Consider the following 27,481-nt stretch of genomic DNA (forward strand, 5'->3'; position numbering starts at 1 on the left):
GTGTGTCCAGCGGAGTCCCTCCGATCCTTACATCAGGTGTGCCCAGTGCAGTCCCTCCGCTCCTTACATGAGGTGTGCCCAGTGGAATCCCTCCGTTCCTTACATCAGGTGTGCCCAGCGGAGTCCCTCTGTTCCTTACATGATGTGTTACCAGTGGAGTCATTCCACTCCTTACATGAGGTGTGCCCAGCAGAGACCCTCCGCTCCTTACATCAGGTGTGCCCAGTGGAGACCCTCTGCTCCTTACATGAAGTGTGCCCAGTGGAGACCCTATGCTCCTTACATGAGGTGTGCCCAGTGGAGTCCCTCCGCTCCTTACATCAGGTGTGTCCAGTAATGTCCCTCCGCTCCTTACATGTGGTGTGCCCAGCGGAGTCCCTCCGGTCCTTACATCAGGTGTGCCTAGCGGAGTCCCTCTGCTCCTTTCATCAAGTTTGTCCAGCGGAGTCCCTCCGCTCCATACATCAGGTGTGCCCAGCGGGGTCCCTCCTCTCCTTACATCAGGTGTGTCCAGCAGAGTCCCTCCTCTCCTTACATCAGGTGTGCCCAGCAGAGTCCCTCCTCTCCTTACATGAGGTGTGCCCAGTAAAGTCCCTCCGCTCCTTACATATGGTGTGCCCAGCGGAGTCCCTCCGGTCCTTACATCAGGTGTATCCAGCGGAGTGCCTCCGCTGATTTCATCAAGTTTGCCCAGCGGAGTCCCTCAGCTTCATACATCAGGTGTGCCGAACGGATTCCCTCCACTCCTTACATCAGGTGTACCCAGCAGAGTCCCTCTGCTCCATACATCAGGTGTGCCCAGCGGAGTCCCTCCGCTCCTTACATCAGGTGCTCCCTCTCGTCAGACACACAGTGCAGAGGGTTGGCGACACCTCCATTTACAGGTCTCGTTCCGAGGGGAGGGGCCTCTGGTCCTTGCAGCTAACCGGCTTCAGTGTACAAGTAAATTGTCTACTTGTACACTGAAGAGAGAAGCCGATTAGCTGAATGTATTGGAGGCCCCTCCAATCTCATCTCCACTAAGCACACAGGTGAAGGAGGCCTGCTAGGATCTGAGTCATGGCCATGTTTTCGCAGCACGCTCGCTGCGGTGCCAAAAACAGTCCGGACTCTTAGGACAAATGCAAAATTTCAGGATTTTGATCGGGACGAGCTCCGATTGGGACGAGGGTCCAATTATCGGGATTGTCCCAAGAAAAACGGGACTGTTGGCAAGTATGTTGTAGGTTCCACTAAAGGAGCAATTTTTTTAGAGCCAGAAAAGAGCAGAGTCTTGGAGGCCAAGGGAGTTTTTGGGGAGGAGTGGGCAGTCAACTGTGTCGAAGGCAGCAGAGAGGTCTAAGACTACTGAATAGTGGCCATTGGTTTTAGGAAACAGTAAGTCATTAGTAAGTTTTAGAAAAGCAGTTTCTGTGGAGTGTTGTGGGTCAAATCTAGACTTTAAGGGGCCGAGAAGGTTTTATTAGTGAGGTTGCACATCAGGCAGTTGTAGTTGTAGTTGCAGGTAAATAAAAGCAAGGAGATGGGTCTTAAGTTGCTCAGACTAGTATGGTCCAGTGAGGGTTTTTCAAGTATGAGCATGCTTAAGAGGGGAGGGAGAGGTGCCAGTAGAGAGGGAGAGATTGAAGTTCTAAGAGAGCGTGGAATTGAGCAAGGGGGTGACTGGAGTAATTTTGGGAAATGGGGTCCAGGTGGCAGGTGGTGAGGTGGGTGGCAGAGAAGAGCTTAGCAACCTCCTCTTTAGTAATAGGATCAAAGACGAAAGTATTGAATGTGGTGGTAGAGATAGTATGTTACTTGGGGGAGATAAGACAAAGGAGATCTCACATGTCTATCATGTTTTTTAAATGACTAGCAATGTCCTTCACACTGATTGAGTTAAGCCTGGTACACACAGTGAGATTTTATTCCTTCAACCCAGCGGGCTGAACAAAAAAAGACAGAGGAGCTCACCAGGAGCTTGCTAGTTAAGTGATCTCTTTGCTGAGTTATTGTGTCTGGACCGGAGGATACCCCATCCCCCCAGACAAAACACACCGGCCAATGGCTGCAATCGCTGATCAGATGCTGGTTTTCCAGCGTGCCCGGTTGACAGTTGCCGGTTGTTAAGCCGGCTTCTGTAGGACAGACTGGTGTACACACAAGCCGAATGTTGGCCGGTTTCTGTTGAACTGGACAATATTCAGCCCCTGTGTACCAGTCTTTAGTTGGTGGCAGTGGGGAATGAAGTAGGAAAGAAGTTGATGAGGACTGGATAAAAGGGTGTTAATGGGAGTGATGAAATAGGTCTGTTTGGCAGCATGGAGGGAGGAATATAGATTAAAGCGGAGTTCCAAAAGTACAAAAAATGTAGCTGAAGACTTTTGATGCCGCGTACACACGATCATTTTTCGGCATGAAAAAAAACTATGTTTTTAAGCATCTCGAAAAAACGTATTTTTTTCCAACTTCATCATTAAAACGGTGTTGCCCACACATGATCGTTTTTAAAAAATGCTCTAGAAAAGCGCGGTGACGCATAACACGTACGACAGCACTATAAAGCGGAAGTTCCATGCGGATGACGCCACTCTTGTGGCTGCTTTAGCTGATTCCGTGTTAGTAAAAGATGATTCGCGCTTTTCTGTCTGTTACAGCGTTATGAATGTGCTTACTCCATTACGAACGGTAGTTTTACCAGAACGAGCGCTCCCGTCTCATAACTTGCTTCTGAGCATGCACAGGTTTTTAACGTTGTTTTAGCCCACACACGATCATTTTTTACAACCCGAAAAACCACATTGTTTAAAACGTTGTTAAAAAATGCAGCATGTTCGAAAAAAAAATTGTCGTTTTTCAGAACCCGAAAAATTATGTGAAGCCCACACACTATCATTTTAAATGACATTTTTTTTAAATGTTGTTTTTTTAATGCCGAAAAATGATCGTGTGTACGCGGCATGATAATCAGACACTAACCTGTCCACGGTCCAGCGATGCGGGCGCATGAAGCCCCAATCCTCTCCCCCTCCTCTCCTTGTAACTGTGGGCGCCCAGTCGTGGCTTTACAGCCGGCGCGCGCTGTGCATACGTGAGCCGCGCTGTGCCCTGTGAATGGCCTGGCAATCTTCTGGGACCTGTGACTTGTCCCAGAAGATTGCAGGGAGGGGGAAGAGGTGAACTTCCTGCCCGTAAAAACAGGGTACCCACTCCTCCCTCAAATGTGGCATTTTTGGGTGGAACTCCGCTTTAAGAAGGGAGCTTTAGTCTTGAGGATTAAGAACAAAAATGGAAATAAATATTTCAAAATGATTGCATTTGTGAGAAAATCCACTTTTCTGTATTCTTTAAAAAAGGAAGAAAAGTGAGGGGTTCCTCTAAGGTCTTGGAATTTTAGGCTGTCACAATAATTGATACAGCTAAAAAAAAAAAAAAAAAAATCACTCAGTTACTGTTTTATGTCATTCCATCACATTGGCTGGAAAGATATAAAAGCACTATGAAAAGCAATCATGCAGTGTTGCATTAAGGGAAGTGAAAGGAAAACCTCCAATTTCTACACATATTCTATTGTTATTTGCTAAATTGAATGTGAAAATCAGCCATATGCAGTGACTTAAAATAACTGGGCCAGATTCAGGTACCGCTGCGCACTTCTTACGGAGGCGCAGCGTCCCGTTTTTGCCCTGCGCCCCCGCAAATTATCTGCTTCACGAAGCAGTAGCCACGTAATTTGCGTGGGCGCTCCTCAAAAATGCCCGGCGTAAGGGCGCGTAATTTAAATGATCCCGTAGGGGGCGTGGATCATTTAAATTAGGCGCGTTCCCGCGCCGAACGTAGTGCGCATGCTCCGTCGGGAAACTTTCCCGATGTGCATTGCGGCAAATGACGTCGCAAGGACGTTATTTGCTTCAAAGTGAACGTAAATGGCGTCCAGCGCCTTTCACAATTCACTTACGCAAACGACGTTAAATTTAAACTTTGCGATGCGGGAACGACGGGTATACGTAGCATTGGCTGCCCCTGCTAATAGCAGGAGCAGCCTTACGCGAAACCCGACGAACGGAAACGACGTAAACTGCGTACACAGGGCTCGCGTAGGGTAGTGAATCGGCGTTAGTATGCAATTTGCATACTATACGCTGACCACTACGGGAACGCCCTCTAGCGGCCATCGTAAGAATGCAGCCTACGATATGACTGGCATAAGAGCCTTATGCTAGTCATATCTTAGGCTGCAGTCGGCGTAACGAGGTTCCTGAATCAGGAGCATTCGAAACGCCGGCGCAAGTAAGCAATTGCGCTGCGTAACTATGGTTACGCAGACGCAATTGCTACCTGAATCTGGGCCAGTATTTACATTACATCTCTAAAGTTTCCTATTAAGTAACTGAGATTTTGGAATGGCGATTTGTAAAATGTTATGTGTATGGTCTCTCACTAATAGAATTACCAAATATAGACGCCATAAATGATACATTTGTTCTATGAAAAGAGTTGTATTTTATTAATGTAAATAGTGCAGAGCAGAGTTTGCTTTAGGACTCAAAAACCCCGGCTTTCAGGGGCATCGTTTTTGTTATGCCTCTGAACACGGGTCTATTTCAGCCACTGTGTCCCCAAACCTGCTTTCAGGGATGCGCATGCTGGCATCATTTTCAGTTTTTCACACATACGCTGAAAAAAACGTAAACGTGTGTGTATGCATGTGAATGAATTCCAGTGCCCAGAAAAAAAATTATATTCTAGCCAACAGAAGGAGTTTATCCTAAAAAAACACATTGGGGTTGATTTACTAAAGCTGGGGAGTGAAAAATCTGGTGCAGCTCTGCAAAGAAACCAATCAGCGTACATTTTTTTTTCCCTCACTGAACAAGTTGAAGTTAGAAGCTGATTGGCTACCATACAGAGCTGCACCAGATTTTACACTCTCCAGTTTTAGTAAATCACCCCCCAATGGTTACAATTATTCTCAATTCACAAGCCATAAATCTTTAATAGCCTCCTAACACTAGAGTGCGCTGTACTATAATATCCACTCTATAGAATACTCTATTGTATACTCTGCGTGTCCTCGTCACGGGGAGGCTTTCCTGGAGCTAGTCTGGTAAGCATGAACAGAAGTCTGTCTTCAACAAAATGGACGTCTCTATACTTTTCTATTGGAGGAACTGGAGACACTTGCTGGAGTTGTCATGTGACGGTGCTGTCATTGGTGTTATGGAAACATTTCCCTGCAGCCAGGAAGAGATGGTGGAGAGTTCGTTATTTGCAGTTCTGTCTGTTCAGATATGATTGTTATCCTGACTAATGAGGAGTTGTAGCCCCTTCTGTGGTAGGTATGATCTCTATGGGTGAGCTCTTCCCCCTCTTGTTCCATGTTCTCAGAGATCCCAGTGTGTGGACTGATATAAAATAAAGCATTGGACTGTAATCTGCTCTGACATGTTTGTAATTGTTCTACAGACTGTATATAGGAGGTCCTCTCTATCCATGATGTGGAATCAGTACAAATACACCACTCTGCCCCTGAGCCTGGAGCCCCTGCCATCCAATGCTGCAAAATCAGGTAATGTTCTTACATGAGAATTTCACCTTTCAAAAAAATATTAATAAATGCACATGTTTTTTCAGGCAAATAAAAAGGTGCATTTTGTCTATTTTATTTTTTACACTGGAGCCTGTAAAGCATTGCACCCATGATCAGCGGGTGCAATGCCAGTATCCTGCAGGCTCTCAGTCAGTTACTGAACTGCAGGAAGAATCAATGAACTATGAGATTGCTTACCAGTGCCATCACAGTTCATTGACAACTACAAGCCATCTGCCACAGGAAACTGAATGAATGACGCAGCTGTGTTGGCAGAGCCCCACACAGCTGGACTGTTGGGTGGGAAAAGATCCCCCGTCCGCTGGCAGTGGGAGGTAGGTAAGGATTAAGGATGAGCTCTGGCGTGTTCGCATGCTACACGTGCAGAGCCCGCCAGGAAGTGTGCACGGCGCTGCGCTAATCACAGCCAGGGAGACATTGTCCCGATGCTCGGCTGCAGAGATCGGGACAATGTCTCCCTGGCTGTGATTAGCGCAGCGCCGTGCACACTTCCTGGTGGGCTCTGCGCGTGTAGCATGCGAACACGCCAGAGCCCATCCTTGGTAAGGATGAGCTTCGGCGTGTTCGCACAGTCCACGTGCAGAGCCCGCCAGGAAGTCGGAACCACGCTGCGCTAATCACAGGTAGGAAGACATTGTCCGATGCCCAGCTGCAGAGATCGGGAAATGTGTCTCTGCCTGTGATTAGCGCGGTGCCGACTTCCTGGCGGGCTCTGCACGTGGAGCGTGCGAACACGCCGGAGCTCATCCTTAGAGGTAGGTGTATAGGAGCATGTTACACCCTAAATATAAGTGTTAAAATGTTTCTGTGATGTAAAAAAAAAAAAATGAGACAAGATAAATCAGATGTGATTGGCGGTCACGTTTTTAATTTGATATAAGAAAGGAAAATAAAATAAACATCAAATTTACACCTTACTGTACAGTACAGAAGGTCTATTCATGAGTGCGGTATACATCGTGTATAATTAATTACACTTGCTTGCCCTCATTTATCTTTACATTGCCTTATGGATTAAAGGGTCACTAAAGGAAAATATTTTTTTTGCTGAAATGACTGTTTACATGGGATAGAGTCATAAAAGTTAACGGATTCCTTTTAAAAATGATTACAAATAGATAAAAAAATCAATCCTATAATGTGCCTGCAGGTTAGTTTCACTTTTAAACTGGTTTCATGTTCCTGTGAACTAGAGAGACACACAGAACAAAAACAAACAAATCCAGGGCAGTGTTTTGTTTTTAAAATGAAATGAAAATAAAACTTCTGAGCAAAAACGAACAATGAGGAAGTGAAAAGAGGAATGTCTGCAGATAAAGGATGCTTATTATGAAAAAAAAAATAAAAAAATGCCTTTAAAAAACCGATAGAAAAAAAAACGATCGTCTGTGGGGAAATCCATCAGTCAAAAATCCACGCATGCTCAGAATCAAGTCGACGCATGCTCGGAAGCATTGAACTTCATTTTTTTTTTCTGCACGTCGTCGTGTTTTATGTCACCGCTTTCTGACACGATCAGATTTTTAACCGATGCTATGTAGGCAAGACTGATGAAAGGCAGCTTCATCGGACATCTGATGAAAAAATCCATCGGTCCGTTTTAAACAGATGAACCGATCGTGTGTACAGGGCATTATAGTAAATCTGTCTCATAAACTGTCTCTCTGCTCCTTTTCATTGCTGCCTTGCTGTGCGACAGAACTGATAAATGCCCCCCTATGTATCTTATGTCGCTCTTTTACTATGACTTATGTACACAATTTTGAGTAAACTTATTTAAACCCTTGTCCCCTACAGCTAAATCCGAAATATGGCTGATGAAGTTTTGTCACACAGCGATCACCTGCCTGTGTTTTCTGATCATGATCATCACCTTGCCTGTTTCCATCTGGTTTTCCATAAAGGTAAAATATTACTTAAAATCCTTCCCTCGTCACACCCAAGAACAAACATTTTCTATATTACATCTTATCTTATTTAGAGGTGGTGGCTGCGTTTGTTTTCTTCAATCTGGCTTTTTTCCTTAATTTTCAACTTCCAGTAACACACATCCTGCCCTAGGGTGACATCATATACACCCCGTTCTGTAGTTATGGAGGCGCAGTGTTGTCAGTCTAGGACAAGGCTACAGAATACCTTCCCCTCGCCTCTTCCCCATATCATAGAGGGCAGGTGTTTTGTCGTCCAGAGATAGTTGGTAAAAATGCTAACTGACAACAGCCCATATAGGGTATTGGTTCACAAGAGTTCTAGCAGGACAGAATTAATGGGTATTTGCACTTATCAAGCAGATGTAGCAAACCTCATTCTATGGTATACTTAGAGTAACAAAATATTATAGCATTTACAATTGTGACTCAAGTCCTATTGTAGTTGAATGTTATTAAAAATTACCTTTCTATTTCAATCTGCAGTTCTAATTTTCTGTAACATGCAATGCATTATGGCTACCTGGAGGTGCTCTCTACACAGAAGGTGTACAGAACACCCCCCTAAAACATTATTTCCTGCTTGTGTGATTGGCTCACTGATTTTCCCAGAAGTCTGCACTAACATACAAGTCAGATATCGGACATCCCCTGCAACAAAAATAAAATTTTTAGTGATATACTCTCAAACGAAAATCACATCTAAAGGAAGGCCGACCCGGACACTTTTCTCATTAGAGCCCTGCTGGTGCAGCAGCTAATTGATAATTATGAAACCACTCCCCTTAGATTCACTCTGAACACATGAACACAGACAAACACACAGGGGTTGCTTCAGAATAACAAAAGGTAGGAATCTGCAATAAAGTTTTATGCCGCGTACACACGGTCGTTTTTTGTGATGAAATAAAACAACGTTTTTAAAAACGTAATTTAAAATGATCGTGTGTGGGCTTCACATCGTTTTTGTCTTAAAAAAAACGACCAAAAAAATAATTCGAACATGCTTCAATTTTTTATGTCGTTTTTCAAAATGACGTTTTTTGTGTCATAAAAAATTATCGTGTGTGGGCTAAAACAACGTTTTAAACCCGCGCATGCTCAGAAGCAAGTTATGAGACGGGAGCTTGAATGGAACAGAGTGCCGTCGTACGTGTTGTACGTCACCGCGCTTTGCTAGAGCATTTTCAGAAAACGATGGTGTGTGAGCAACGGCGTTTTTTATGATGAAGTTAGAAAAACGTCGTTTTTTTTCATGATGAAAAACTTTGTTTTATTTCATCACAAAAAACGACTGTGTGTACGCGGCATTAGAATCCCGGCAATGTACAAAGATCACCCAGAGGAAGTTAATATAAAAGTGTATGATGAGCGCAAAGGAATAAGACAAATGGCGTGAACAATAAAGCAAATTAAAGTTTACGATCCTCTGAAGTAGAGGAAAATAACTCAAATCCACATGCAGTGGCGTGAAACAAGTGCTAAACACAGATTGTCCAATGGGGTGATGCAAATAAGAAACTGAATGAATAAAACAATTAAATGTCCCAAATAACAACAACCAATAATGAAGTGATTCGTGTAAACGTGCTGGCAGCGATGGAGTGATTCAGTTGCATATGGTGAACAACACCCGATGATCGGGCTCACAAAACGCTTGCCTCCCTCACAGGGAAAAACAGCATCGGAATCATCAGCTGGACTGTCCCACAACTTCTCAAAAGAGCGACCGCCGTCCTCTAGATTATTCTCCAGGCGCGTGTCCACCACTCTGTGTATGGTTCCGGGCTTCCCAAAAATGGCGACTCCGTATCCCAGCAAACACAAGGTGATTCAAAAGAAGAAAAAAGGGCTCCAATAGTGAAGTAATTCTCAACGAATATTTAATTGATAAAAGAAATCTGGGTGCATAGCAAAAAACTTTTCAGGATAAAAACGAGATAACATACAGCGGTAGTACGGACGAGATGCCACGTCACTTCCGGTAATTCTAGATACGCCTTACGCGTTACGTCACGACATGTGACTTCATCAGAGTCTACTACCGCTTCATCAGAGTCCGTACTACCGCTGTATGTTATCTCGTTTTTATCCTGAAAGTTTTTTGCTATGCACCCAGATTTCTTTTATCAATTAAATATTCGTTGAGAATTACTTCACTATTGGAGCCCTTTTTCTTCTTTTGAATCACCTTGTGTTTGCTGGGATACGGAGTCGCCATTTTTGGGGAGCCCGGAACCATACACAGAGTGGTGGACACGCGCCTGGAGAATAATCTAGAGGACGGCGGTCGCTCTTTTGAGAAGTTGTGGGACAGTCCAGCTGATGATTCCGATGCTGTTTTTCCCTGTGAGGGAGGCAAGCGTTTTGTGAGCCCGTTTATCGGGTGTTGTTCACCATATGCAACTGAATCACTCCATCGCTGCCAGCACGTTTACACGAATCACTTCATTATTGGATGTTGTCATTTGGGACATTTAATTGTTTTATTCATTCAGTTTCTTATTTGCATCACCCCATTGGACTATCTGTGTTTAGCACTTGTTTCACGCCACTGCATGTGGATTTGAGTTATTTTCCTCTACTTCAGAGGATCGTAAACTTTTATTTGCTTTATTGTTCACTTAATTTATTTTGTTTATGCCATTTGTCTTATTCCTTTGCGCTCATCATACACTTTTATATTCACTGTTTTTGTTGTTAGCACCAATTAGATTTGAGCTGCATTGGGGTTTTATTATTTATATAGATTGTTAGCACATTTTCACTTCATTTGGTTAGTATTAGCCAGCGCTTTAGTTCCCCCCTTTATTCACACCCAGAGGAAGTGTTTTTCTTTTTCTCAACAAAAGTGGAGTTATGTTTTAACAGAGAAAAGCAAGTGAATAGGAGATGTTTACTGTTGGTGAAAGGAGAACTGAAGCCTATTGTACATTGATTTTCCATATTAGGGGAAATTGATAGCTGGAACAAGAGCATTACTCTTCATCTGATTATCCAATTCCATGTACTGAAGTGAATTCTCAATTAAAACAACATGTTTATTGAGGGAACATCACGCTGTTATGTAAAAATAAAAAGTGGAAGTATTATTCATAGGATCCGACGCCAGCTATTCCTCTGTTCTGTACATCAACCCCACAGATGACTTCTTAGTGAATTCATTTGCTTAGATCCATTAAAATCATACTGACTGTTTGTTTTAAAAAAAACGAAATAATAAAATATTTAGATAATTGTCCAAATGATATTAAACACTTAAAGCGGTGGTTCCCCCTTAAAAACAACTTTTTTTTATTCCACTGCCCCCCCCCCACATTCCATCACGATTAAGGCTCTTAATATTTTTTTCCTGCTGTACATTACTTAGTACAGCATATTCACCCGTGCATCCGGGTTGCGAGTCCCGCGGGAGTGGGCGTTCCTCACATGCTGTTGATTGACGTTTTGCCCAAAAACTAGCTCCCCCTGTCGCGTAAGCCGCGTCACGGTTGGCGAAAGGAGCCGAACGGCGAGTCGGCGCTATACTGCGCATGCGCATCGCCGTTCGGCTCCTTTCGCCAATCGTGACGCGGCTTACGCGACGGGGGGAGAGCTCGATTTTGGGCAAAACGTCAATCAACAGCATGTGAGGAACGCCCACTCCCGCGGGACTCGCAACCCGGATGCACGGGTGAATATGCTGTACTAAGGTATGTACAGCAGGAAAAAAATATTAAGAGCCTTAATCGGATTGTAATGTGGGGGGGCAGTGGAATAAAAAAAAGTTGTTTTTAAGGGGGAACCACCGCTTTAAGGACTGCCGTACGATGATGGCACAGCTGGGCACAAGGGTGTACAGGTACGTCCCCTTTAAGATGCCCAGCCGTGGGTCACGAGTGTGCCGCCGGCGGTGCACTCGCGTCCCGGTCCGAAGCTCCATGACCGTGCCCGCAGGATCCGTGGACCCGATTGCCGCCGGTGTCCCACGATCGGGTCACGGAGCTGAAGAACGGGGACAAGTGAGTTTAAACAAACCTTCCCCGTTCTTCCTAGTGGCTTGTCAGTGATCGTCTGTTCCCTGTCACAGGGAACGATAATCAGTGACGTCACAAGCCCAGCCACTACCTACTGTGAGAATCACACACTAGGGCACACTTAACCCCTACAGCATCCCCTAGAGGTTAACTCCTTCACTGCCATTGTCATTTTGACAGTAATCAGTGCATTTTTATAGCAATGGTCCCAAAAATGTGTCAAAAGTGTCCGATGTGTCCGCCATAATGTCACACTCACGATAAAAATTGCTGATCGCCGCCATTAGTAATAAAAATGCCATAAAACTATCCCCTATTTTGTAGATGCTATAACTTTTGCGCAAACCAATGAATAAACGCTTTTTGTAATTTTTTTTACCAAAAATATTTAGAAGAATACGTATCGGTCTAAACTGAGGAAAAAATATTTTTTTTATATATCTTTTTTGTGGATATTTATTATAGCAAAAAGTTAAAAATATTGAATTTTTTCCAAAGTTGTTGCTCTATTCTTGTTTATAGCGCAAAGAATAAAAACAGCAGAGGTGATTAAATACCACCAAAAGAAAGCTCTATTTGTGGGGAAAAAAAAAAAGGACGTCAATTTTGTTTGGGAGCCACGTCGCGTGACCGCGCAATTGTCAGTTAAAGCGACGCAGTGCCGAATCGCAAAAAGGGGCCTGGTCCTTTAGCTGCAAAATGCTCCGAGGCTAAAGTGGTTGTAAAGGGAGAAGTTTTTTTTTTTTACCTCAGTACATTTTCTGCCTCAAGGCAAAAAAAAAAAAAAACTTCTGTGTGCAACTCCCAAGCCCCCCTAATACTTGCCTGAGTCTGATCTTGATCCAGCAATGTGCACAAGAGCAGAGGCTCTCTCCGCTCTCTCTCTCCTCACAGGGCAGATTGATAGCAGTGGAAGCCATGGGCCAAATCCTCAAAAGGGATACGCAGGCGGAACTGCTGTTCAGCCTGCGTATCCCTGTGCCTATCTTTGGAACTGATCCTCAGAAGCAGTTTTCCAAAGATAGGCAGAAGATCTGACATCTGTAAGACACTTACACTGTCAGATCTTAGGATGCAGTACCGCATCCGCCGCTGGGGGCATTTCTCATTGAAATGCCGCTTTGCGTATGCAAATGAGGACTTACGGAGATCCACAAAGCTTTTCAGCTTTGTGTTTTCTGCGTAAGTTTACGTTTGCATACGTAAAATTAGTTCTGCTTTTACAAAGTGTAAACTAGTAACACCTTGTAAAAACAGATCTTTTTTTCGATCGCCGCGTTTTTTTTTAAATTTAGAATTTTTTTTCCCGGCGCGTAACTTTTTTTTTACCCGACGCAACTTTATTGTCCCGTCGCAATCCACAAAGCCCGACGTAACGTAATTTCGCGCGCTGCCCGTCGGGAAAATTACGTCACGAGCATGCGCAGTACGGCCGGCGCGGGAGCGCGCCTCATTTAAATTGTCATCGCCCCCTGCAGAAGAGGACTGCCTTGCGCCGGAGACATTTAAGTTACACGGCCTGAAATTTCTAGGTAAGTGCTTTGTAGATCGGGAACTTAGGTAGAAATTTTAAGTCAGTGTAACTTAAATGGGAAAAGATAAGTTAGGCAGGATTTTTGAGGATTTGGCCCCATATGCTCCCACTGCTGTCAATTAAATCCTGTGCCAAGGTAGTGAGGGGCAGGGCAGAGCCGTGCTGCTCGCAGGTGTGCCACAACAAGAAGTGGTTTCATATGGTGGCACACCGAGAGGAGGAGGGGCCAGCCTACACACTTCTAAAAGAGGAATTACCAGCTGAATTTAATTTAAGCAGGACTAAGCCCTCCCATCTTTTACAATCAATGGAAGTAAAATGAAAAAATTAAAAAAAGTTGCGCTACATGAAACACTAATGTGAATAAAGTCCAACAGATGATCTATAATTCCATCAGATCAAAATGAAACAGAAGGTGCTGTATATAGTGCTAGTACAAATGAAATCCACCGAAATCCTCCACCAGGTGACGTCACCAACATATAGTTAGGATGTACTCTTACCCCACTATGTGGACCCTCCATTATAGAAATAGAAGATCAAAAGTGCGCTTTGGGATATATCAGCTCCAGGCATCAATAAGGAAGTAGTGCAGGTGTAGTGTCACCGTTTGCTCCCTATCACAGAATGCAGCCTAAGTCACGTGGCGGCGAACTGCGCATGCGCAATGCGTTCCAACGCCAAATGTGATGCGTTCCAGGGGATTCACGACACTACCCCTCAGTGAACCCATCACAATTTGTCACGGAAGTGACGAGGAACCATAACGAGGAGGCATACACAGAGCGGGGGGGCGGGACAGAACATGCAGATTAAATGAGAAACATGTTGTGAACTTTGGGGGTCTTTAAGCTCCGCGAGACAAGTGCGTAAAACCGTGTCAGTAAAGCAAAGGGTCTTTATTGGTGACCAAACAAAACAAAATAAAGCTTTTCTTCAGCATCCAAAACGTCACAACAAAAGTCCTGCTTGTTTCCAGCATAAATTAGGAAAAAAGTCTTTCTTCAGAAAAAACAACCAAAAGAAAGGCACATACGTTTTTAGTAAGAAGTCCTCCAGACCTTCCCTGCAGACACAGCTTCACTTCCAAACTACTCAAAAGTCCTCTCTGAGCAGCTAGCAGACTTCCATCTTGTCCTCACAGGTGCACTCTCCCAACTCACTCACTCCCTCCAGCATCACTTCCTGCTTTAATGGGTGGTTGTCTGAGAGATTTTAACCCCTTGTGCGCTGGCTTCCAGGGTTTAGGAGTGGAGGCTCCATCCCACCCAAATAACACTTTGGAGCCTCCAAAATTCCAGGCCCCAAACTACTTTATTAAGATAGAGAAGACTGCAAGCCAGTCCTCTCTGAATTAGCGCCTGCCTGGAATTTTCACCCACTTTTGGGTGACCCCCTGAACCTTCTACCTCTATTTAAATGGACCATAGTCCAAACAGTGGTGCCGTATAGCACCCGCCCAGGACCCACCCCCGGTGTCCTGTACAATACAAAGAGCGGGGGAGGGGAGACGGAGGAGAAAGAGTCATGCAGATACATTAGGCTGCATTCTGTGATAGGGAGCAAACGGTGACACAGCACCGCCTCCAGCCCCGTCCCCAAAGCAGAGGCTTATTAAGGTCCGTAAAAAACAGAGACTCGGGTGGGCGGGCGGAGGCTTTTAAAACATCCCCCATGTATAATAAAATGTCACATTGTTTTGGTGTGCGCAATAAAGACTGTCAAGAAAATGGGTATGTAGGAGGAGAGCTTCTGAATACCTGAGCAACAAACACATTTCCATTTTATTCCTCATTTCAATGGAAAAGTTTAAGGTGGAACTTTAGGTTTGATTAACTTTGAAGTGAAACGTTACCCAAAAAGTAAAGTTCCGCTCTTCTGTATTTTTTTAGGCTCCATGTACACGGGACCATCCTCCCAGCTGTAGGGATCACCCCCCCCCCACCGCCATCCTCCCAGCTGTAGGGATCACCCCCCCCCCCACCGCCATCCTCCCAGCTGTAGGGATCACCCCCCCCACCGCCATCCTCCCAGCTATACGAATCACCCCCCCCCCACCGCCATCCTCCCAGCTGTACGAATCACCCCCCCCCACCGCCATCCTCCCAGCTGTAGGGATCACCCCCCCCCCCCCAGCACCATCCTCCCAGCTGTAGGGATCACCCCCCCCCACCGCCATCCTCCCAGCTGTAGGGATCACCCCCCCCACCGCCATCCTCCCAGCTGTAGGGATCACCCCCCCCACCACCATCCTCCCAGCTGTAGGGATCACCCACCCCCCCACCACCATCCTCCCAGCTGTAGGGATCACCCCCCCCACCACCATCCTTCCAGCTGTAGGGATCAGATCTGTAGTAAAAAATCCTCGGACCTGTGAAAAAATCGTACCGCGTCACTTCCGGTGCTCGTATGCCAGGAGCACAGCTGATCGCGGGTCCACGGCGCATGCGCAGCTGCTTTTTCTTTGGTCCGTGAATATCCTAGACTGGGGTAGGTCACTTGTGCCCGTCATACGCAGCCAGTGTGCCCACTATTTGCAGCCACTTGTGCCCATCATACACAGCCAGTGTGCCCACCATATGCAGCTACTTGTGCCCATCATACGCAGCCATTGTGCCCACTATATGCAGCCACTTGTGCCCATCATACGCAGCCAGTGTGCCCACTATTTGCAGCTACTTGTGCCCATCATACGCAGCCAGTGTGCCCACTATTTGCAGCCACTTGTGCCCATCATACGCAGCCAGTGTGCCCACTATTTGCAGCCACTTGTGCCCATCATACGCAGCCAGTGTGCCCACTATTTGCAGCCACTTGTGCCCATCATACGCAGCCATTGTGCCCACTATTTGCAGCCACTTGTGCCCGTCATACGCAGCCATTGTGCCCACTATATGCAGCCACTTGTGCCCATCATACGCAGCCATTGTGCCCACTATATGCAGCCACTTGTGCCCATCATATGCAGTCAGTGTGCCCACTATTTGCAGCCACTTGTGCCCATCATACGCAGCCAGTGTGCCCACTATTTGCAGCCACTTGTGCCCATCATACGCAGCCAGTGTGCCCACTATTTGCAGCCACTTGTGCCCATCATACGCAGCCAGTGTGCCCACTATTTGCAGCCACTTGTGCCCATCATACGCAGCCATTGTGCCCACTATTTGCAGCCACTTGTGCCCGTCATACGCAGCCATTGTGCCCACTATATGCAGCCACTTGTGCCCATCATACGCAGCCATTGTGCCCACTATATGCAGCCACTTGTGCCCATCATATGCAGCCAGTGTGCCCACTATTTGCAGCCACTTGTGCCCATCATACGCAGCCATTGTGCCCACTATATGCAGTCACTTGTACCCGTCATACGCGTCACTTCCTTCTTCTTCTGTAGCGGCGGCTGTGGCTCCTGTGTCCGCTCGGCTCCTCAAGCTTCCTCCGTCATGTCTCCTTTTCCGCCAATGCGTTAGGCATCCAATAGGATCGCCTAAAGCTTTGGCCAATCGGGAGACAGGTTTTACTGACCTGCCTGCTGATTGGCAAGGAGGAACTTTAGTGTGAAAATAGCTTCTGGCTCTTATCACGTGCTTCGAAATACACACCCCGCCTATTCCCGCCATAGTATTTCATGTGTCCGGCATCCTGAAAGGGGCCAGGCACATGAATAGGGAGGGCGGCAGAGGTGACGGGGGCGGTCCACCATGCAACCATGCAGGGGCCACCACTGGTCTTTGATCTCTGTCAAGTGCTGGGGTCTGGATCGCCTCCGCTGCTTTTCCTCCAATCGGGCCAAAGAAGCTGAGAGCGAGTTTACCTATAGCCCTCACACTGGAGACTTGTACACCATCATCATGGCATCCCAGGACAGTGGGTATCAGGTCACGGGAGGGCAGAGCGCATGTGTGTCCCGCTTTGGGGTCACTGGTGGCTTAGGGAGAAGGAGAGGGCCCCTGGGTGTCCGTGGCAGAAGGAGAGGGCACCTGGGTGTTTGGAGGAGGAGAGGGCCCCTGGGTGGCCATTTAGTGAAGAAGAGAGCCCCTGGGTGGCCGGGGGAGAAGGAGAGAGAACCTGGGTGGTTGGCAGAGAAGGAGTGGGCCCCTGGCTGTTTGAAGGAGAAGCAGATGGGCCCCAGTGTTGGCCAAAATTGGAAGAGCTGATCCTTGGGTGGTTGGAGGAGGAGAGGGTGCCACCCTTCTCCCCTTAGGACGGGGACAGACACCCTTCTCTCCCCCGGAGGACGGGGACACCCTTCTCTCCCCCGGAGGACGGGGACACCAGTCTCTCCCCAGAGGTAGGGGCAGTGCCGATCCTGACCTAACCGGGAGCCCTAAGCAAAATTTGCTAAGGGGCCCTCTACCTGACCTGTGATGCCGTCACCCATAACTCTTCACCAATCCCCTTGGAGAGCGCCCGACCACATAAGAGGGACAGACCTAGAGTGGTGATAGGGTGACCTGTGGCCCCCAGATTTTAGTATCACCCCACCAGGAGTCAGGACTAGTACCACAGTACGAGTACAGAATGCTCTGCCTGGGGCCCACATCACATACATTAGTGCCTATCCTGACCTCCCTGGGGCCCTAAGCAAAATGACATTAAAGTTAAGAAGCGGGGGGGGGGGGGGGTCTGCCGAAAATGACATGTCACATGGTGTCACAAAGATTAAAGTTGAGAAGCGGGGCGGGGGAGGGGGTGTTCTGCTGTCGGAAATGACATCTTACATTAAAGTGGGAAGCGGGGGCTCTAGTAATTTGGGGGGCCCTAAGCGTCCTCCCCCGGAGGACGGGGACAGACACCCTTCTCACCCCCGGAGGACGAGGACACCCTTCTCTCCCCCGGAGGACGGGGACACCCTTCTCTCCCCCGGAGGACGGGGACACCCTTCTCTCCCCCGGAGGACGGGGACACCCTTCTCTCCCCCAGAGGACGGGGACACCCTTCTCTCCCCCAGAGGACGGGGACACCCTTCTCTCCCCCAGAGGACGGGGACACCCTTCTCTCCCCCAGAGGACGGGGACACCCTTCTCTCCCCCAGAGGACGGGGACACCCTTCTCTCCCCCAGAGGACGGGGACACCCTTCTCTCCCCCAGAGGACGGGGACACCCTTCTCTCCCCCAGAGGACGGGGACACCCTTCTCTCCCCCAGAGGACGGGGACACCCTTCTCTCCCCAGAGGACGGGGACACCCTTCTCTCCCCCAGAGGACGGGGACACCATTCTCTCCCCCAGAGGACGGGGACACCATTCTCTCCCCCAGAGGACGGGGACACCATTCTCTCCCCCAGAGGACGGGGACACCATTCTCTCCCCCAGAGGACGGGGACACCATTCTCTCCCCCGAGGACGAGGACACCATTCTCTAACCCGAGGTAGGGGACACCATTCTCTCCCCCCGGAGGACGAGGACGCCCTTCTCTCCCCCGGAGGACACCCTTCTCTCCCCCGGAGGACACCATTCTCTCCCCCGAGGACGAGGACACCATTCTCTCCCCCTGAGGACGGGGACACCATTCTCTCCCCCGGAGGACGGGGACACCCTTCTCTCCCCCGGAGGACAGGGACACCCTTCTCTCCCCCGGAGGACAGGGACACCATTCTCTCCCCCGGAGGACGGGGACACCATTCTCTCCCCCGGAGGACGGGGACACCATTCTCTCCCCCGGAGGACGGGGACACCATTCTCTCCCCCGGAGGACGGGGACACCATTCTCTCCCCCGGAGGGCGGGGACACCATTCTCTCCCCGGAGGACGGGGACAACCATTCTCTCCCCCGAGGACGAGGACACCATTCTCTCCCCCCGAGGTAGGGGACACCATTCTCTCCCCCCGGAGGACGAGGACACCCTTCTCTCCCCCGGAGGACACCCTTCTCTCCCCCGGAGGACACCATTCTCTCCCCCGAGGACGAGGACACCATTCTCTCCCCCTGAGGACGGGGACACCATTCTCTCCCCCGGAGGACGGGGACACCCTTCTCTCCCCCGGAGGACAGGGACAACCCTTCTCTCCCCCGGAGGACAGGGACACCATTCTCTCCCCCGGAGGACGGGGACACCACTCTCTCGCCCCCGGAGGACGGGGACACCATTCTCTCCCCCGGAGGACGGGGACACCATTCTCTCCCCCGGAGGACGGGGACACCATTCTCTCCCCCGGAGGACGGGGACACCATTCTCTCCCCCGGAGGGCGGGGACACCATTCTCTCCCCCGGAGGACGGGGACACCATTCTCTCCCCCGAGGACGAGGACACCATTCTCTCCCCCGAGGTAGGGGACACCATTCTCTCCCCCCGGAGGACGAGGACACCCTTCTCTCCCCCGGAGGACACCCTTCTCTCCCCCGGAGGACACCATTCTCTCCCCCGAGGACGAGGACACCATTCTCTCCCCCGAGGACGAGGACACCCTTCTCTCCCCCGGAGGACGGGGACACCATTCTCTCCCCCGGAAGACGGGGACACCATTCTCTCCCCCGGAAGACGGGGACACCATTCTCTCCCCTGGAGGACAGGGACACCAGGGCTGGACTGGGACAAAAATATTGCCCTGGACTTCATACACTTTGACAAGTCTCTCCAATGGCGGCCGGCCCCCATGCGCCTCTGTCCCCCTCTCTGCTCCTCTGGTTCTCCCCCTGCTTCTCTGTTCCCCCACATGCTTCTCTATCCCCCCCCCCCCCATGCTCCTCTTACCCTCATGCTTCTCTGGTCCCCCCTGTGCTCCACTGATAACCCCCCCCCCCTGCTTCTCTGTTCCCACACATGCTTCTCTGTTCCTCTCCTGCTCCTCTATCCCCCGTCCCTCATGATGCTCTGTTTCCCCGCAGCGCTCACCTCTTCTCCTTGTCCAGCCCTGGTGTCCTCGTCCTCCGTGGGAGAGAACGGTGTCCTCGTCCTCCGGGGGAGAGAACGGTGTCCCCGTCCTCCGGGGGAGAGAACGGTGTCCCCGTCCTCCGGGGTAGAGCACGGTGTCCCCGTCCTCCGGGGGAGAGCACGGTGTCCCCGTCCTCCGGGGGAGAGAACGGTGTCCCCGTCCTCCGGGGGAGAGAACGGTGTCCCCGTCCTCCGGGGGAGAGAACGGTGTCCCCGTCCTCCGGGGGAGAGAACGGTGTCCCCGTCCTCCGGGGGAGAGAACGGTGTCCCCGTCCTCCGGGGGAGAGAAGGGTGTCCCAGTCCTCCGGGGGAGAGAAGGGTGTCCCCGTCCTCCGGGGGAGAGAAGGGTGTCCCCGTCCTCCGGGGGAGAGAGGGGTGCCCTCTCCTTCTGCCACAGACACCCAGGGGCCCTCTCCTTCTCCCTAAGCCACCAGTGACCCCAAAGCGGGACACACATGCGCTCTGCCCTCCCGTGACCTGATACCCACCGTCCTGGGATGCCATGATGATGGTGTGCAAGTCTCCAGTGTGAGGGCTATAGGTAAACTCGCACTCAGCTTCTTTGGCCCGATTGGAGGAAAAGCAGCGGAGGCGATCCAGACCCCAGCACTTGACAGAGATCAAAGACCAGTGGTGGCCCCTGCATGGTTGCATGGTGGGCCCGTCACCTCTGCCGTGAAGCACGTGATAAGAGCCAGAAGCTATTTTCACACTAAAGTTCCTCCTTGCCAATCAGCAGGCAGATCAGTAAAACCTGTCTCCCGATTGGCCAAAGCTTTAGGCGATCCTATTGGATGCCTAACGCATTGGCGGAAAAGGAGACATGACGGAGGAAGCCTGAGGAGCCAAGCGGACACAGGAGCCACAGCCGCCGCTACAGAAGAAGAAGGAAGTGCCGCGTATGACGGGTACAAGTGACTGCATATAGTGGGCACAATGGCTGCGTATGATGGGCACAAGTAGCAGCATATGGTGGGCACACTGGCTGCGTATGATGGGCACAAGTAGCTGCATATGGTGGGCACACTGGCTGCGTATGATGGGCACAAGTAGCTGCATATGGTGGGCACACTGGCTGCGTATGATGGGCACAAGTAGCTGCATATGGTGTGCACACTGGCTGCGTTTGACGGGTACAAGTGACTGCATATAGTGGGCACAATGGCTGCGTATGATGGGCACAAGTAGCTGCATATGGTGGGCACACTGGCTGCGTATGATGGGCACAAGTGGCTGCAAATAGTGGGCACACTGGCTGCGTATGACGGGCACAAGTGACCTACCCCAGTCTAGGATATTCACGGACCAAAGAAAAAGCAGCTGCGCATGCGCCGTGGACCCGCGATCAGCTGTGCTCCTGGCATACGAGCACCGGAAGTGACGCGGTACGATTTTTTCACAGATCTGAGGATTTTTTACTACAGGTCTGATCCCTACAGCTGGAAGGATGGTGGTGGGGGGGGTGATCCCTACAGCTGGGAGGATGGTGCTGGGGGGGGTGGGTGATCCCTACAGCTGGGAGGATGGTGCTGGGGGGGTGAGTGATCCCTACAGCTGGGAGGGTGGCGGTGGGGGGGGGTGACTTGTACAGCTGGGAGGATGGTGGTGGGGGGGGGGTGATCCCTACAGCTGGGAGGATGGCGGTGGGGGGGGGGTGATTCGTACAGCTGGGAGGATGGCGGTGGGGGGTGATTCGTACAGCTGGGAGGATGGCGGTGGGGAGGGGGTGATCCCTACAGCTGGGAGGATGGCGGTGGGGGGGGGGGGGTGATTCGTACAGCTGGGAGGATGGCGGTGGGGGGGGGGGTGATTCGTACAGCTGGGAGGATGGTGGTGGGGGGGGGTGATCCCTACAGCTGGGAGGATGGCGGTGGGGGGGGGGGGTGATTTGTACAGCTGGGAGGAAGGTGGTGGGGGGTGTGATCCCTACAGCTGGGAGGATGGCGGGGGGGGGGGGGGGGGGATCCCTACAGCTGGGAGGATGGCGGTGGGGGGGGTGATTCGTACAGCTGGGAGGATGGCGGTGGGGGGGGGTGATTCGTACAGCTGGGAGGATGGCGGTGGGGGGGGGGTGATCCCTACAGCTGGGAGGATGGCGGTGGGGGGGGGGGTGATCCCTACAGCTGGGAGGATGGTCCCGTGTACATGGAGCCTAAAAAAATACAGAAGAGCGGAACTTTACTTTTTGGGTAACGTTTCACTTCAAAGTTAATCAAACCTAAAGTTCCACCTTAAACTTTCCCATTGAAATGAGGAATAAAATGGAAATGTGTTTGTTGCTCAGGTATTCAGAAGCTCTCCTCCTACATACCCATTTTCTTGACAGTCTTTATTGCGCACACCAAAACAATGTGACATTTTATTATACATGGGGGATGTTTTAAAAGCCTCCGCCCGCCCACCCGAGTCTCTGTTTTTTACGGACCTCAATAAGCCTCTGCTTTGGGGACGGGGCTGGAGGCGGGGCTGGAGGCGGTGCTGTGTCACCGTTTGCTCCCTATCACAGAATGCAGCCTAATGTATCTGCATGACTCTTTCTCCTCCGTCTCCCCTCCCCTGCATGTTCTGTCCCGCCCCCCCGCTCTGTGTATGCCTCCTCGTTATGGTTCCTCGTCACTTCCGTGACAAATTGTGATGGGTTCACTGAGGGGTAGTGTCGTGAATCCCCTGGAACGCATCACATTTGGCGTTGGAACGCATGCGCAGTTCGCCGCCACGTGACTTAGGCTGCATTCTGTGATAGGGAGCAGAATATGACACTGCACAGGCAGTACTACCAATGGAAGTAGCCATCTTAAGTCGTCCATAGATAGGCAGGGCAGGCTGATTGTACAACCAGCATGTTGCATATTTAAATGCAATTATTGCCATTGGCTATCACAAAGTTCTCCCGGAAAGCATGGCTCCCCTCCTCCCCCCCGCCGGGAGAACACAATGTCTCTGTGGGGGGGATTCCCCCATCAACACAGTCAGTCAATCAAGCAATTTAATTTTACACAGGTTAGTCATAATAGGTGTTAGGAGGAATCTGAATCTTCTACCGTACAAATCTAAATCCATCCAGGGGCTACAGATTCATCCAATTCTCATTTTTAATATACAACGTTGTATTTTTTTAAGTGCATTTTTCAGTGTATATTTATTGTTTTTCATGCTTTGGAGGGACATTGCTCCCTGGGTGATGCTTGTGTATATATACACATATAAAAAAATGTGTGTGTGTGTATATATATTATGACATAGGGGGGTTGTTAGCTCTCGTGGTAGATGCGTTTTCGTGTAGTGAGTCCATGCCAAACAGGCGTATATCGTTAAGGGCGTGGTAGCCCACGTTTATTAACCACTTGCTTACTGGGCACATATACCCCCCTCCTGCCCAGGTGAAATTTCAGCTTCCGGCACTGCGTCGCTTTAACTAACAATTGCGCGGTCGTGCGACGTGGCTCCCAAACAAAATTGACGTCCTTTTTTCCCCACAAATAGAGCTTTCTTTTGGTGGTATTTGATCGCCTTTACGGTTTTTATTTTTTGCGCTATAAACAAAAAAGAGCGACAATTTTAAAAAAAAATACAATATTTTTTACTTGTTGCTATAATAAATATCCCAATTTATCCTCAGTTTAGGCCGATACGTATTCTTCTACATATTTTTGGTAAAAAAAAAGAAATCGCAATAAGCGACTGGTTTGCGCAAAAGTTATAGCGCCTACAAAATAGGGGACAGAATTATTATTTTTTATTATTATTTTTTTTTTACTAGAAATGGCGGCGATCTGCGATTTTTATTGGGACTGCGACGTTATGGCGGACACTTTTGACACATTTTTGGCACCATTCACATTTATACTGCGATCAGTGCTATAAATATGCACTAATTACAGTATAAATGTGAATGGCATTGAAGGGGTTAACACTAGGGGGTGAGGAAGGGGTTAAATGTATTCCCTGCATTGTGTTCTTACTGTAGGTGGAGGGGGGTGTGACTGGGGGGGGTGACCGATCTATGTCTCTATGTACAAGGGACACAGATCGGTCTCCTCTCCAGAGACAGCACCGCTGTCTCTGTGTAAAACGGCAATGAGAGATGATCTCATATGTTTACATATGAGATCATCTCTCATTGGCCGCACAGATCGCATCGCAAACGGCCACTCTGATTGGCCGTTCGCTGCGATCTGTAATTGGCTGTGTCCAAGGGACACGGCCAACACAGAGTTTCCCCGCTGCGCGCTCTGGAGCGCGCACGGGGAACGCGCAAAGGGGCGGACGTCAATTGACGTCCACTTGAATTTTGGGATCCGCGCTGTAGCCGTCATTTGACTTCAGTGCGGATCCCAATCGGTTAAATGAGGAAAAACAAAAGTCCACTCAGGAATCCCACGCAGGGGTTTAAACGATGTTCAGACATAACTAAAAATACCAGCCCACCTGGCTACTCTTCGACAGCACTGCTGCCATAGGTACTGGTCCCTTAAACCACCAGCTCCTCCAGGCCTCCAGTCTTGGATGCATACTGTCTTAGGGGTCCTTAAACGCACACAGCTTCTGGCTCCTTGGACGCACACAGCTTCTGGCTTCTTGGACGCACACAGTTTAAAGCCCTTCAACGCACACAGCTTTGAACTTCTTGATGCACACAGCATCTATCTTCACACAGAGACACTCAGTAACAGCCACTGCTCCAACTCCACCTTCCTCTCACTTCTGCTCTCCCCAGCCCTTCATTATATGAGCTGTGTGCACCTGGGCACACACCCTGCAGGCTGTCTTTAAAACCCGGACACAGGGTTGGAGATCCCGTCCCACCCAAGACTCTGAAGGATCTCCAAGCCACAGAGCCCCATGCAGGAATAGAAACATCTGAGAAAACTGCCAGAGCACTCTGTAGCTCTGCACTCAGCCGATATGCAGCCTCTGTGTCCACTTTAATCCCATTTTCATTGGGACAGAGCCTTGCTCTGCCACAAAAAAAAAAAAAAATTAAATATATATATATACACATTTTTTTTTACTATAATATATTTGATTTATCGGAACTAAATTTGGCACTAAATGCTGATGTTGTTTTGGGAGTTATTTGAAAACATTTCAAGTATTAGGTGCAGATCTCATGCAATAGTTATATAGCTTCTTACCATTCATAAGGTGTTATAATTAAGTCACGCTTCAATGTTTTGTAACTTTAACAGATTGTTTATGATTATGAGCGGATGGTGATATTTCGTCTCGGACGTGTACAACCACCCAAAGGTCCAGGCCTGGTTCTGGTTGTCCCACTTATTGACCAGTTTCAGAGGGTGGACATGAGATCCAGAGCATTCAGTATACAGCCCTCTAAGGTGAGTACAGGTTTGCAGTTTAGCACTGTAAATTCGCTGTTCGCACACCTATCTACACAGACTGTAATTCTACAATTAATATTGAAGTTCCTTTGTGTTTCTTAGGGCTTGTTCTCACTTATGGCTGCCCTTGCTGCCCCTCTAAATCTGTGGTAGACCATTTTTCAGAGGCGGGGATATGTTGCCTCCTCACTGCTTGTTTTAACCCTAAAAATGCAGATCCAAGTCGCCGCAACCTTGTGCCTTGCCTTGGTTGTGCGGCCCTATTCCTTTGAATAGGTTATGTTCAGCAGCTGTACCTGAGAGATTCTATTCAAGACAGAGATGTTTCAGTTTAAGTATTCCTTTTTGCTTACTGCATTCTAGTCTCATGATGATCTGTTTTTTTTTTTGTGGTTTTGGAGATTAGATGCATCATCTCAGATTAATTAGGTCTCACAACCCAACCTAAGATAGAATATGTGTCATGTGTTGTGACCGTTATCGGTTATTTGGTTATATTCTCACTGAAGACATACTTTTGGCCTGCATCTGAGAACAATTGTTTAGCACATTATTTCTGCTAGATGCAGGTGCTGTGAAAACAGTCATTTTGTGCATAAAGGGATTGGTTTGTTTGATCAGTATTGACACCGACATGCTTCTTTTTGAGTCAAAATCAATCTCTCAAAAATAACTGGAATGCCCCTAAACCAATTCTCCTCTTCTTCGATATAATTCCACAAAGTCAGTTAAAAGACTGGATGTTATGAAAAAAACTCTAATATTGTTAGTTTTGCTTAAAATTTTGAAACAGTTTGATACATAAATATTCTGCATCTTGTAAATGATGCCATAAATGTATTAATAAGAATGTTCGATGAGCCAGCTGTTTCAATATTTCAAAAATATTTTTATAAATAATGCAAAATATTATATAAAATATATAACAAAAAATATATTTCATATATTAAGCAAACATTTTATTTTGATCCATTGAGACTCATTTCATTAGATCAGACCTGGGCAAACTACGGCCCGCGGGCCGTATACGGCCCGGCGGACCTTTTAATCCGGCCCACCCCGCCGCCACTGCCACGTTAATCACCGCGGCGGGGAACATTACAGACAGCGTTCGTTTGAACAGCTGTTTTCCCCGCTGCGCATAGACACTCCCCCTTGGACGGATCTGTCCAATCGCGAGCAAGGGGGAGTCACATAGACACTCCCCCTTGCTCGCGATTGGACAGATCCGTCCAAGGGGGAGTGTCTATGGCATAGACACTCCCCCTTGGACGGATCTGTCCAATCGCGAGCAAGGGGGAGTCACATAGACACTCCCCCTTGCTCGCGATTGGACAGATCCGTCCAAGGGGGAGTGTCTATGCGCAGCGGGGAAAACAGCTGTTCAAACGAACGCTGTCTGTTATGTTCCCCGCCGCGGTGATAACAGTAGGCAGGGCCGGGAGGGGTCACTGTGCCCATCACACGCAGCCACTTGTGCCAACACATGCAGCCACTTGTGCCAACACATGCAGCCACTTGTGCCAACACACGCAGCCACTTGTGCCAACACACTTCGCCACTTCGCCACCATAAATTGTCGCCACTGTGCCAATCACACGTAGCCACTGTGCCAATCACACGCAGCCACTGTGCCAATCACACGCAGCCACTGTTCCCATCAAACGCAACCACTGTGCCAATCACACGCAGCCACTGTGCAATCAATTGTTGCCACTGTTCCCAAACACAGCCACTGTGCCAATCACATGCAGCCACTGTGCCAATCACACGCAGCCACTGTGCCAATCACACGCAGCCACTGTGCCAATCACACGCAGCCACTGTGCCCATCAAACGCAGCCACTGTGCCCATCAAACGCAGCCACTGTGCCCATCAAACGCAGCCACTGTGCCAATCACACGCAGCCACTGTGCCAATAACACGCAGCCACTCTGCCCATCAAACGCAGCCACTGTGCCCATCACACGCAGCCACTGTGCCAATCACACGCAGCCACTGTGCCAATCACACGCAGCCACTGTGCAATCAATTGTTGCCACTGTTCCCAAACACAGCCACTGTGCCAATCACACGCAGCCACTGTGCCAATCACACGCAGCCACTGTGCCAATTACACGCAGCCACTGTGCCAATCACACGCAGCCACTGTGCCAATCACACGCAGCCACTGTTCCCATCAAACGCAGCCACTG

At 49.1% G+C, this 27,481-nt stretch overlaps 1 protein-coding gene across 3 annotated transcripts in view; it reads left to right on the forward strand.

The window, feature by feature from the left end:
* Positions 1 to 5,156: 5,156 nt before the first annotated feature.
* The window catches only part of STOML1 (stomatin like 1), a 49,668-nt gene continuing 27,343 nt past the window's right edge, over positions 5,157 to 27,481 (forward strand). Inside the window, exons 1-4 of one of the 3 annotated variants that reach the window (XM_040343008.1) lie at positions 5,158 to 5,318; positions 5,446 to 5,548; positions 7,388 to 7,494; positions 25,133 to 25,282. In XM_040343008.1, the coding sequence (XP_040198942.1) occupies positions 5,473 to 5,548; positions 7,388 to 7,494; positions 25,133 to 25,282 (333 nt within the window). In that variant the 5' untranslated portion in view covers positions 5,158 to 5,318; positions 5,446 to 5,472. Of the gene's footprint in view, positions 5,319 to 5,445; positions 5,549 to 7,387; positions 7,495 to 25,132; positions 25,283 to 27,481 lie in introns of all 3 variants that reach the window. The other 2 variants (XM_040343007.1, XM_040343009.1) reach the window with 2 other exon arrangements.

The sequence above is a fragment of the Rana temporaria genome, chromosome 3, assembly GCF_905171775.1.
Source record: "Rana temporaria chromosome 3, aRanTem1.1, whole genome shotgun sequence".
Lineage (NCBI taxonomy): Eukaryota > Metazoa > Chordata > Amphibia > Anura > Ranidae > Rana > Rana temporaria.